Source organism: Budorcas taxicolor, chromosome 2, assembly GCF_023091745.1.
Source record: "Budorcas taxicolor isolate Tak-1 chromosome 2, Takin1.1, whole genome shotgun sequence".
In the NCBI taxonomy this organism is placed as follows: domain Eukaryota; kingdom Metazoa; phylum Chordata; class Mammalia; order Artiodactyla; family Bovidae; genus Budorcas; species Budorcas taxicolor.
This window is the reverse complement of record NC_068911.1, coordinates 99883221-99896779: the sequence shown is the minus strand read 5'-3', so window position 1 is coordinate 99896779 and position 13559 is coordinate 99883221. Positions and strand designations below refer to the sequence as shown.

General features: G+C 35.4%; 2 protein-coding genes across 2 annotated transcripts in view; both read right to left on the bottom strand.

The window, feature by feature from the left end:
• The window catches only part of LRP1B (LDL receptor related protein 1B), a 1834206-nt gene that overhangs the window by 1257218 nt on the left and 563429 nt on the right, over positions 1 to 13559 (bottom strand). The window lies entirely within an intron of this gene.
• LOC128065370 (KATNB1-like protein 1) lies at positions 7503 to 8417 on the bottom strand. The gene has a single exon (XM_052658558.1). It carries the CDS (start codon positions 8415 to 8417, stop codon positions 7503 to 7505), a length of 915 nt encoding a protein of 304 aa, XP_052514518.1.

Here is a 13559-nt window from a genome sequence, read left to right as displayed (position 1 = left end):
GAGTCTCTTGGAGAAGGAAATGGCAACCCACTCCAGTATTCTTGCCTGGAAAATCGCATGGATGGAGGAACCTGGTTAGGCTACAGTCTATGGGGTCACAAACAGTCGGACAAGACTGAGCGAATTCACTCACTCACTAATGAGTCTCTTGATGAAAGTGAAAGAAGAGAGTGAAAAAGCTGGCTTAAAACTCAGCATTCAGAAAATGAAGATCATGGCATCTGGTCCCATCACTTCATGGCAAATAAATGGGGAAAACATGGAAACGGTGTCAGATTTCATTTTATTGGGCTTTAAAATCAACGAGGATGGTAACTGCAGCCATGTAATTAAAAGATACTTGCTCCTTGGAAGGAAAGTTATGAAAAACTTAAACAGCATATTAAAAAGCAGAGACATTACTTTGCCTACAAACGTCCGTCTAGTCAAAGCTATTATTTTTCCAGTAGTCATGTGTGGATGTGAGAGTTGGACCATAAAGAAGTTTGAGCGCCGAAGAATTGATGCTTTCAAACTGTAGTACTGGAGAAGACTCTTGAGAGTCCCTTGGACAGCAAAGAGATCAAACCTGTCAGTCCTACAGGAAATCAAGTCTGAATATTCATTGGAAGGACTGGTGCTAAACCTGAAGCTCCAATATTTTAGCCACCTGATGTAATGATTCAACTCACTAGAAAGACTTTGATGTTGAGAAAGTTTGAAAACAGAGGAAAAGGGGGCAATAGAGGATGAGATGGTTGGATGGCATCACTGACTCAATGGACGTGAGTTTGGGTAAACTCAGGGATATAATGAAGGACAGGGAAGCCCGGAATGCTGTAGTACATGAGATTGCAAAGAATAGGAATGACTTAGCAACTGAACAATAACAATAATCTAAAGATGTTCCCTGTTACATGTTGTATCAATAACTCTGAATATAGAAGCTTTCAATAAGTTCTGTGAGTCCTTATCATGAGTTAGTAAAATGGACTGTTTTTGGGAACCACTCAAATTTGTGATTAGTGTCAGGAATGAGGATATTCTTATAGAGGATTGTGCCCTCAGCCTTCACAGACTGGCTAACAGTGGAGAGAAGGCTAAATGATTTCTGTAACGCAATGGTTAGAGCAGATAGTATAACATCCTTATGGGGTGATATGGGCTTCTGACAAATATGTATTCTGCAAACCTCTATGGTTTCAAGTACACAATCAGTAATTTTAAAATAACATTATAGTACTTCATAAAGTTAAAGTATACATATTAAGAAATGACTGATGGTCCTAATTACAGAATATCTAGGAACCATTTAATAGAAAAGACGGCAATACTATTTATTTTAATGTGTTGCCCTCTCTAAGTACTGGTTCTTGAAATTTAATGATCATGCTCATTTTTACATAGCTCTGTAATTTAGATAGTCCCTTCTGTGGCCAGAGTAAAATTTCCATTTAGTTACAAATTCAGTCAATTTAAACAGTTGAAGAATCATAGGTCACTGAAATGCAATCCATATTCTCTCATCCTAGCAATGATTATATGTATATTATCTCAGAGTAGAATGAATATTATTTTTGATATTTCCCAAAAAATAAAATTCTAACACTTATTTTAAAAATCCCATAATTAATCAATCTTTAGCATCTTATGAGATACCTAATGAGTAAAATGAAAATAGTAATAATAATATTTATGTCATATGATTTAATTAGAATGTTTAGATGGTTGGACCAAGATTTTAACATTTGCTTTCAGGTAATTCTAGTAGGCAATACAGCTTTCAAATCTGTCTGAATAGGTGACCAAAGACAGAGAATCTTCAGGTCATTTGAGCAAAATCATACAAATTTTAACATGTTTTCCCTTGACTTTTAATCAATTAAAGTTACATTTTGAGCTGGGGGTCAGGTCTGATTATAGAACAGCATCTCTCTAGAAGCATTTATTGTATGAAATGGAATTATTTAAGTTAAAACTAATCAGTATTATATGATGCCTAAAATATGATCATTCTACTGGAAAGAACCCTTAATACAAATAGAGTCAGAGTAAAAATATTTCAATGCTATTATCCTTCGAGTGGCAGAAGTATCTGGGAATCATTCTTGTTAAAAGGGAGATAGCTGTTGTGGAGAAGGAGGTTTTTATACAGTGTGGGAGAATTATCCCTCAAAATTTTCCATCTTCCTTACCTATTATTCCACACTCACTAGGGTAACTTTATTATCACTTATTTAACTTACTAGGGACTCTTAACATTTATCAAAGTATGTCAGTATTTATTAGTACTGTGCACATTGAAAATATGTATTTTATATAAATCATGAACTGGCCTTTGGTTTTGTATGTTGTTCTCTTGACAAGTTAGGGTTATAATAACAGAATCAAATTTATGTTATTGCAAACTTGAAGGCTACACTCAGAGCCACACTGATGTCAAGATGCAACAAAGTCATTCAGTGAAGCCCAGTGTGGGAAACCAGAAGGCCCAACTGGTTAAAATATAATTCTGTTCTATAGTATACAGAGTGTCTCAATGCATTTCCAAGTGTATATAATATCTCTATGAGGCATAATTTATTATTCTCACTTCCAAATAGGAAAGCTGAGACCTACAGAAATTAAATGACTTGCCACTACCAGAAAACAAGTGATCAGTTTGGGTCTATAATAGCACACTTCTTAGACAATGCTGTTGCCCCAAGAGTGTCTTCCTGGTTATCCATCACATACATGCATTTCTAAAGACGTTTGATTGTTTTAACATTATTTCAAACTTTGCAGACATGTAAGTAGCCTGTAGCACTTTCATAGACATCCCACAATATTCAGTGGTTTAGTCATTAGTCCTCTGAAGAAGTCATGAATCAGTAGCCTAGGAGGACAACCACCTCCAGGCAAATAATTATTAAAATTCTCACTTGCTTAAAGTTTGATATATTTGGGGAGATTAGTCCCTTAGTTTATGCTAATTCATTTAGCTAAATATAAAGAGGAGAAATGGTGATGACAATAATAAAACAAAACCAAAAAATCATACAAATTACCAAAGCAAAAATAAACAGCATAACATTTCTAGAAAAAATTCAAAACAATCTGAAAATAAAGGTGTGAGAAATTTCTAAGGACATTTAAGTCTAGCATTTTCTCACAGGTAGGAAATAAAAAGTATCTGTCATTAAAACTTTGTCATCCTTTTAAATATTTGGTATTTGAAATATAATACATACACAAAATAATAACAATGTAAAAGGTTAGAAATTTTAACTCAAGAAACTTAATTTACAGGACTTCCCCCCAGTGATTAAGAATCTGCCTGCCAATGCAGAGTGCATGGGTTTGATCCCTGGTCCAGGAAGATTTCACATGCCCTGGGCAACTAAGTCCATGTGTCACAACTACTGATCTCACATTCCACAGTTATTAAGAGTCTGAGTGTCCTCAAGCACGTATTCTGCAAAAAGAGAAGACACCACAATAAGAAGGGCAATGCCAACAAATGTTCAAACTACCACACAATTGTGCTCTTTGCACATGCTAGTAAGGTAGTGCTCAAAATCCTTCAAGGTAGGCTTCAACAATATGTTCACAAAGAACTTCCAGATGTACAAGCTGGATTTAGAAAATGCAGAGGAATCAGAGATCAAATTGCCAGCATTCACTGAAACATGCAGTGCAGAAAGCAAGAGAGATCCAGAAAACATCTACTTCTGCTTCATTGACTACGCTAAAGCCTTTGACTGTGTGGATCACAACAAACTATGGAAAATTCTTTAAGAGATGGGTCTACCAGACCATCTTACCTGCCTCCTGAGAAAGCTGTATGCAGGTCAAGAAGCAACAGTTAGAGCCAAACATGGAACACTGGACTGGTTCAAAACTGGGAAAGGAATATATCTAGGCTGTATGTTGTCACCCTCTTTATTTAACTTATATGCAGAGGACAAAATGTGTAATGCCAGTCTGGATGAGGCTTAAAATGGAATTAAGAGTGCTGGGAAAAATGCCAGTAACCTCAGATTATGTAGATGAGACTACTTTAATGGCAGAAAGTGAAAACAAACTAATGAGCCTCTATGAAGGTGAAAGAGGAGAGTGAAACAGCTGGCTTAAAACTCAACATTTAAGAAACTAAGATCCGGTCCCATCACTTCATGGCAAATAGATGGGGAAATAATAGAAACAGTGACAGACTTTATTTCCTTGTCCTCCAAAATCACTGTGGACGGTGACTGCAGCCATGAAATTAAAAGACATCACTTTGCCGAGAATGGTCCTCATGCTTAAAGCTATGGTTTTTCCAGTAGTAATGTACAGAAGTGAGAGTTGGACCATAAAGAAGGCTACATGAAGGGCAGCAAAGTAGACACTGATGTAAAGAACAGACTTTTGGATTCAGTGGGAGAAGGTGAGGGTGGGATGATTTGAGAGAATAACATTGAAACATGTACATTATCATATTAAAACAGATGATCAGTGCAAGCCTGATGCATGAAGCAGGGCACATGAAGATATTGCTCTGGGACAATCCAGAGGATTAGAGTGGGTATAGATTGGGAGGGGAGTTCAGTATCAAGTGGACACATGTATGCCTGTGACCGATTCATATTGATGTATGGCAAAAACCGTCACAATATTGTAAATGAATTATTTACCAGTTAAAATAAATTAATTAATTTAAAACACAAAAGAAGGCTGACCACCAAAGAATCGATGCTTTTGAAATGTGGTGGTGGAGAAGACTCTTGAGAGTTCCTTGGACTTCAAGGAGATCAAACCAGTCAATCCTAAAGAAAATGAACTCTGGATATTCATTGGAAGGACTGATGCTGAAGCTCCAATACTTTGGCCACCTGATGCGAAAAGCTGACTTATCTGAAAAGACCCTGAGACTAGGAAAGATTCAGGGCAGGAGGAGAAGGGAACTAAAGAAGACAAGATGGTTGGATGGCATCATTGACTCAATGGATATGAGTCCAGGCAAACTCCAGGAGATAGAGAAGGACAGGGAAGCCTGGCGTGCTGCAGTCCATGGGCTGCAAAGAGTCAGATATGGCTGAGCAACTGAACAATGACAGTAACAGTCTTTACCTCAATACCAGATGTTAATTATGGATGTATCTTTTTAAAAACCAATGACACTAAAGTGGAATTATGCATCATTTATAATAGATATTGACACTTCTTGCAACAAAGTAGTCCAGGATGGAAAATGTGACTTATGCCTAAACCAATTAAGAGGTACATTCCTCTAGTTATAGTGATTAGCTCAGGGATGCGTACTTCATTCATCAGTAAATTAAATGCAAATACAAACCACTGCAAAGGACTTAAACCTGAGAAGATATGAATTTAGGGATGCTGTGAAGTGAGAATAAAGCAAAGTTAGTAGAAAAAACTGGAGATGAATTAGTCCTGGTGATATCATTTACATTTAAACAGACTTCTGGATTTGTTATAAAGCAACTCAGACACACCTCTGATTTCTCTTCTACACTTTAATTGAGTATTATTGCAAGCAAGTTATTTCTAACTAAAAATTTAAGTTCTCTGTAAAGTCAAACATGTATCTTGATTCTTCAGCCCCATAAATCATCCTGGGTATGTATCTGTGAAAGTATCTTCTCTCTATATATATTTTTTTCACTCCCAGGGAGAAAAACATAATGGAATCAGTGATTTTACTTTTTCAATATGCTCAGACCATATAAGATTGCTTATTACCAATATCAAAACATATTTACCAAGCCTGAAAACCACATAATTGGATTAGCATGTGCTTTTCAGTTCAGTTCAGTTCAGTCACTCAGTCGTGTCTGACTCTTTGCAACCCCATGAATCACAGCATGCCAGGCCTCCCTGTTCAACACCATCTCCTAGAGTCCACTCAGACTCACATCCATCGAGTCCGTGATGCCATCCAGCCATCTCATCCTCTGTCGTCCCCTTCTCCTCCTGCCCCCAATCCCTCCCAGCATCAGTCTTTTGCAATGAGTCAACTCTTCACATGAGGTGGCCAAAGTACTGGAGTTTCAGCTTTAGCATCATTCCTTCCAAAGAACACCCAGGGCTGATCTCCTTCAGAATGGACTGGTTGGATCTCCTTGCAGTCCAAGGGCCTCTCAAGAGTGTCCTCCAACACCACAGTGAAAAAGCATCAATTCTTTGGCGCTCAGCCTTCTTCACACTCCAGTTCTCACATCCATACATGACCACTGGAAAAACCATAGCCTTGACTAGAAGGACCTTAGTTGGCAAAGTAATGTGTCTGCTTTTGAATATGCTATCTAGGTCGGTCATAACTTTTCTTCCAAGGAGTCTTTTAATTTCATGGCTTTTAATATTATACTAATTTGAAATAAAGGATTAGGTCAAAAAATAAACAAATTTCAGATTTATAGAGTATCCTTCCACTCTACCAAACATTTTTCAAAATATTCAGCACAGAGGACAACAAATTATTTATTACTTAAAAAAAATGCCATCTCAGTATATCTTTCCCTCACACAAATCTGGACACCAATTTTATATCAAGGAGTCTTATTCTCTCACATAAAACCAGACACATTTTTTTTTTAAATATTTAGTCAATTTACTCAAATGAAGAAAACTTTAAATGATACAGAACTGAAAATATCAGAAATCTATATACAATAAAAAGTGAATATAAATTAGTCAATTCCATAGACATTTCCAGTTAAGCATTCATACAAATACAGATTCGCCTTTTTCTTAAATATAGGAGTAACACATACATACATACATGACATGATTCTGGCAAAAAAAAAAAAATCAGAGATACTAAAAATGTTCTCAAGTTTTAAGAATGGTGTAGAATAAGTTTTAACAACATTCTACATGAATGGAAACCCCTGATTTAATTCCATGATTTTATCATGCCAGAAGCATGGTTGCTTTTAATTTTCTTAAACAGATATTGTTATCATACACATTGGCTTATTAATAATTAAGGCATTTTGCATACACAGTATCTCAGTGAGAACAAAAAACTTTTAGTACTGATTATTTGCTATAATGGTTTAAACTTTCAAAGTCTTTTCAACATAAGAAAATAGTAGCTGCACACATATAAGTGTTTTCTTATAAAACACAATCTTAAAAAAAAGTAATGATGATTGGTCTCTGTGATTCCTAGTAATAAGTCCTGTCTTATTTTTCACATAGTATAAATTATATTCTTATGCAGGATTGCATTAAGACCCAATAGTTCTTAAACAATGTTACCATATAACCATATAAATCCCAAATGCAGCAGAGGTGAACAATCTTCGTAGTGCACTTTCACCTCATTGAAGCTGAAGCTGCTCCTTTTGGATCTTTTTCCACTTCAATGTGAAGCAGATCGGTAGCATTTCATTAGTGGTTTCATCATACGTTTCTTTAGAGGAAAAAATGGTTTTGATTTCTTCCATAGTTCACAGTTCTCAGATGAGATATTTTTGGGGAAATCATATAGTCCAAGGATGTTTTGAATAGCCAAATGCTATAGATGAAGTCTTTCAATGCAACTGTAATAAATAAGCATCTACATCCTTGGCTATATTACCAGTATATCCTGGAACCAAAGTAAGATGGTTTTCCTGCTCCCACAACCCACTTAACTGCTGTTTTAAAATCTGAATATTTCCATCATTCACAACTTCTGTTTTGGATGATAGTTCTGACCACCACCTTTTTATGACTGCTTGAAGCCAGTTTAAACCAACTATTATATATTCTTCAAATCTGCTTTTAAGTAGTGACTTTACTAGAGGCAACAAATCTACACAGCAGCCAAGTGAGATATACTGTTTTTCCTCCTGTAAACTATTGGTGAGCACGGGAAGGCAATCTACCACAACTCCAAGGTCCTCTATCCTTACTAAATATGCTACAAGTTCACTAATACTTCTCTTTCTCCAGAAAGTTAAAGCTACATTCAGTCTCAAATTCCTGCTGAACAAAACCTGTGCCATTGCTTCATGGTCCTGAGAAACCTCAGAAAAAAAGCCACTATATTTTGATGATGGGCTTTCTGTCTGTGAAGAACCAGAATCACTGGAGTTAATCAAATATGTTCGACTCTCATGCCGTAATTTTTCAGGGAGGTGGCCTGCACAAGCCAGTTCATTTTCTTTATTTGCCATGACACAGCCCCCACTTTTAGGGGACTGCTTTTTTCTGTAACAAGGATTTTGAATAGGATGATGAACTTTCTTTCTTCTATAGATCACCTTACGTAGTTTATCTGGGCTTTTCACAGCTTGTCCAACTGTTCTAGTTATGTAAGCAGCCAACTGTTTTGGAGATTTCTTAACCTCCTTCATGTTCTTATTAGTGAAATTAGAGATCCTTTTTCTAGGAAGATCAATGGAATGATCCTCAGTATTATTACAAAAGTTGCGTTTTTTAACATTGTGGGTTTCAGATGCCATAATCTCTTAAACACCGGCGCCTCATGGTACCCCGGCGCCTCCGCCAAGCACAGGCGCTGACCGACTGCGCCCGGCAGCCCAGACTCTCCCTCGGCTCCCCGGCCGAGATCCAGGAATGGCCATTCAAACGCCGCCGCGCGCGCGGCCCCCAGACACATTTTTTTTTAAATGATTAAATAATTTATGTTGGGAACTTTCATGTTATATAATTTAACCTTCCCTAAACACGATATGAGATGCTCAAATTCCTATCAATATTTTAACTTATCAAACAATGAAATTCAAAACTTAGCAGACATAAGAACTGGAATTCAAATACAGGAAATCTTTAATTTTCAAGTCTTGAGGGATGAAAACAGGATCTTGATCTCTGTTTTGTCTCTTAACAGATACTGTGGCATTCATTAAAAAACATGGGTCATGAAACTGGAGCCGATTATACAGAGTGAAGTAAGCCAGAAAGAAAAACACCAATATGGTATACTAACACATATGTATGGAATTTAGAAAGATGGTAATGATGACCCTGCATGCAAGACAGCAAAAGAGACACAGACGTGTTGAGCGGACTTTTGGACTCTGAGGGAGAGGGAGAGGGTGGGATGATTTGGGAGAATGGCATTGAAACATGTATACTATCTTGTAAGAAACGAATTGCCAGTCTATGTTCGATGCAGGATGAAGGATGCTTGGGGCTGGTGCACAGGGATGATCCGGAGGGATGATGTGGGGTGGGAGGTGGGAGGGGGGTTCATGTTTGGGAACTCATGTACACCTGTGGCGGATTCATGTCAATGTATGCCAAAACCAATACAGTAGTGTAAAGTAAAATAAAGTAAAAATAAAAATTTTAATTAAAAAAAAAACCATGGGTCAGACCTCCTTATCCTCTTTGTGATTCAGTCTTCTTAAAGTTATTCCAGTTTTAAATGCTTTATCTTACTAGCATTTATCTTCCAAGAAAGATTTGCCTGCATATAGGAATTCCAAACTTCTTCTAAATTATCTTACTAGATAGAACTATGCTTAACTATACAAAATGTTTTGGAAGTCTTGACTAATATGTCTCTACTGTCATTTCTCTTACCTCTGTATCACAGAGAGGCACACACAACTAGCATTCCTTCTTAGTTATTTTCTCAAGTCCAATTTAAACTTGAATTATGCTGAACTAAATTTTAGATCCTCAAAAATTTCCTCCTGATGATCACTATCCTCCTTCATTATTTTATAATTACTTGTGATCCTTTTCAGGATGGAAGAAATAGATGGTTTTACCAAAAATTTAGAAGGTGAATTTCTTTTTGTTTTGTTTTCTATTGAGGTTAGGCTAAATAGTTATATTGATCTGTTTCTTTTCTGATGTAATCTATATTTATTTTTAGTATTGTGAACATTATTTAAAATTCTGTCATAAAATTAAGTTAAATAGCTTTATGTACAAATTTCTACTATAAATGATAACTGTAGATAAATGTTTATTTATGCTATGTGTAAATGCACACACACTCAAACACATACATTTAGATCAAGGTTTTAAATGCTCAATAGATTAAAATATATTATACTATTTTAAAAAAATCATTATCCATGATGAGCATAGATACAAAAATTCTGAAATACTTGTAAATCAAATTAAACAATACATTTAATGGATAATATACCATGGTAAAGTAGAATTTATTCTAGACATGAAGGATGATTTAATACCCGTAAATCATTGTAACATAACAAAATGAAGACTATAAAACATATGATCATGTAGAAAAAGTATTTGACAAAATTTAATATGCATTCATGATAAAAAAAAAAAACCAAAGAAGCAAAAAAAAAAAAAAAAGTGGAAAAGAGGGACTATACCTCCATACAATAAAGTTATATATGTCAAGAACAAAGTTTGCATTATACTCAATAGTGAAAAGTGAAATTTCTTTTTTTTTTTTTCATTTTGGTAAGATCAGCAACAAGACAAGGAATCACACTTTTATCACTTATTTAAAGAGTATTAGAAGTCATAGCCACAGCAGGTAGGCAAGAAAAGGAAATAAAAGATAATTACCAGACAAACACACTACAAAAAAAATAAAAGAAAAAGAACTTACAAGCCAATTCTTTGGTGAATACAGATGCAAAAATCTCAGAATATTAGCAATCCAACAATACATACAAAAGATCACACACATGAAGAAATCAAATTTATTCCAGGTGACAAGTATGTTTCAACATATACAAATCAATCAAGGTGATATACCACATTAACAAAGGAAAGACAAAAACATATGACCGTTTCAACAGATGTAAAAAAAAGCATTTGGCAAAATTCAATGTTCATTCATGATAAAAACTCTCATCAAAGTGGGTAAAGAGGGAACATATCTTAGCATAATAAAGGCTACTTATGACAAACCCACAGCTAATCTAATACTTAGTGATGAAAGACTGAAAGCTATCTTGCTAAATTCAGGAACAAGACAAAGATACCCACTTTTAGCATTTCTATTTAACATAGTGCCAGAAGTACTAGCCACAGAAACAGACAGGAAAAAAAAAAAATCCACATTGGAAAGAAGGATTTAAAATTATCATGCATCGCAGATGGCATGATAATCTGTACAGAGAACCCTGAAGTCTCCACCCTAAAACTGTTAGAACCAATAAATTAATTTAGCAAGTTTGCACCATACAAAATCAATAGAAAGAAATATGTTGCATATCTATACACTAACAATAAATTATCATAAAGTTAAAAAAATTATATTTAAAACTGTATCAAAAACAAAACAAAACAATGCCAGGGATACATTTAACCAAAGCAGTGAAAAACTTATTCTTTGGAAACTATAAAGCACTGATAAAAACTGAAGATGATTCAAAGAAATGAAAAGTTATGTTATTGGATTGAATAATTAACATTATTAATATGGCCATATTACCCGAAGCTATCCCTAACAAAATAACCATGAAATTTTTCACAGAACTAGGAAAAAAAATAGTCCTAAAATTTATATGAAACCACAAAAATCCCAAATTGCCAATGAAATTCTGGGGTGAGGGGAATGTGGGGGAGTTAAAAAACCGTTCATAATTTCAGACTATTCTAGAAACCTGCAGTAATCAAAATAGCTGGTAATGGTACAAACAGAGACATATAGATCAATGGCCGGGGAGAAACAGTGCAGAAATAAACCCACAGATGCACTATGGTCAAGTAATCTATGACAAAGACCTTAAGAATATACAGTGGGGAAAACACAGTCTCTTCAACAAGTGGTGCTGGGTAAACTACACAGTCACATGTAAAATAAGGAGATTAGAACTTTCGTTCCTGCTATGTACAAAAATAAACTCAAGATTGTTTGAATATCTAAATGTAAGGCTTAAAAGACATGAACATATGTGGAATACCCCAGCATAAATCTTAGCAACATTTTATTGGATCAATTCCTAGGCCAAAGAAGAAAAAGCAAAAATAAATAATCAGGACATAATTAGATTTAAAAGTTTCACACACAAAAGGAAACCATCAACCAAATGAAAGCATAACCTTTGGAATGGGAGAAAATATTCACAAATGTTACCAACAAGGGTTCAATTTTCAAAATATACACACAGACCATACAACTCAATATCAAAAAAAAAAAAAAAACCAACTAATCAAAAAATTGACAAAAGACCTTAAGAGACATTTATTTCTCCAAGGAAGACATACAGATGGACAATTGGCATGTAAAATGATGCTTAACATTGTAAATTATTAGACAAACACAAATTAAAATCACAAGATATCACCTCACATCAGAAAAATGGCTATCATCAAAATATTTACAAATAATAAATGCTGGAGTTGTTGGTGTGGAGAAAAGAGAACCCTCTGATACTGTTGGTGGGGATGTAAATTAGGGCAAACCACTTACATGGAAACAATATGGAGGGTCCTTTTAAAAAACTAAAAACAGAGCTACCATATGACTCAGCAATTCTACTCCTGGGCATATATATAGAAAAGACAAAAACTCTAATTCAAAAAGATGTATGTACTCTAATTTTCATAACAGCACTATTTGCAATAGCCAAGTCATGGAAGCAACCTATATATTCATCAATAGATGAATAGATAAAGAAGATGTGGTACTTATACACATGATGGAATATTACTTAGCCATAAAAAATAATGCAGTATTGCTATTTGTTGCAACAGGGATGGACCTAGAGCATGTCATACTAAATGATGTAAGTCAGAAAGAGAAATACAAATATTATATGGTAGCACTCATATGTTGAATCTAAAAAAATAATAATAATACAAATGAATATATTTACAAAACAGAAACAGAGTCACAGATGTAGAAAACAAACTTGTGGTTACCAAAGAAGAGAGGGAAGCAGAGGCACAAATTTGTGTTGTTAACATATACAAACTACTTTTAAAAATTAGACAAACAATGAGGATGTTCTGTATAGACCAAGGAATTAAACCCATTATCTTGTAATAACCTATTCAGTTCATTTCAGCTGCTCAGCCGTGTCTGACTCTTTGCGACCCCATGGACTGCAGCACACCAGGCCTCCCTGTCCATCACCAAATCCCAGACTTTACTCAGACTCATGTCCATCCAATCGGTGATGTCATCCAGCCATCTTACCATTGGCTGTCCCCTTCTCCTCCTGCCCCCATTCCCTCTGAGCATCAGGGTCTTTTCCAATGAGTCAACTCTGCATATAAGTTAAATGAGCAGGGTGACAATATACAGCCTTGACGTACTCCTTTTCCTATTTGGAACCAGTCTGTTGTTCCATGTCCAGTTCTAACTGTTGCTTCCTGACCTGTATATAGATTTCTCAAGAGGCAGGTCAGGTTGTCTGGTATTCCATCTCTTTCAGAATTTTCCACAGTTTATTGTGATCCACACAGTCAAAGGCTTTGTCATAGTCAATAAAGCAGAAATACATGTTTTTCTGGAACTCTCTTGCTTTTTCGATGATCTAGCGGATGTTGGCAATGTGATCTATAGTGGAATATAAACTATAAAAATACTGAATCACAATGAAACATATCTGAAGTAAAATCACTCTATGTAGTCTGTTAGGCTACTCTGTCCATGGGGATTCTTCAGGCAAGCATACTGGGGTAGGTTTCCATGT

Bases quoted from the DNA above. Each gene is read 5' to 3' on its own strand.
- LOC128065370 (XM_052658558.1), bottom strand. From the start codon at position 8,417: ATGGCATCTGAAACCCACAATGTTAAAAAACGCAACTTTTGTAATAAT.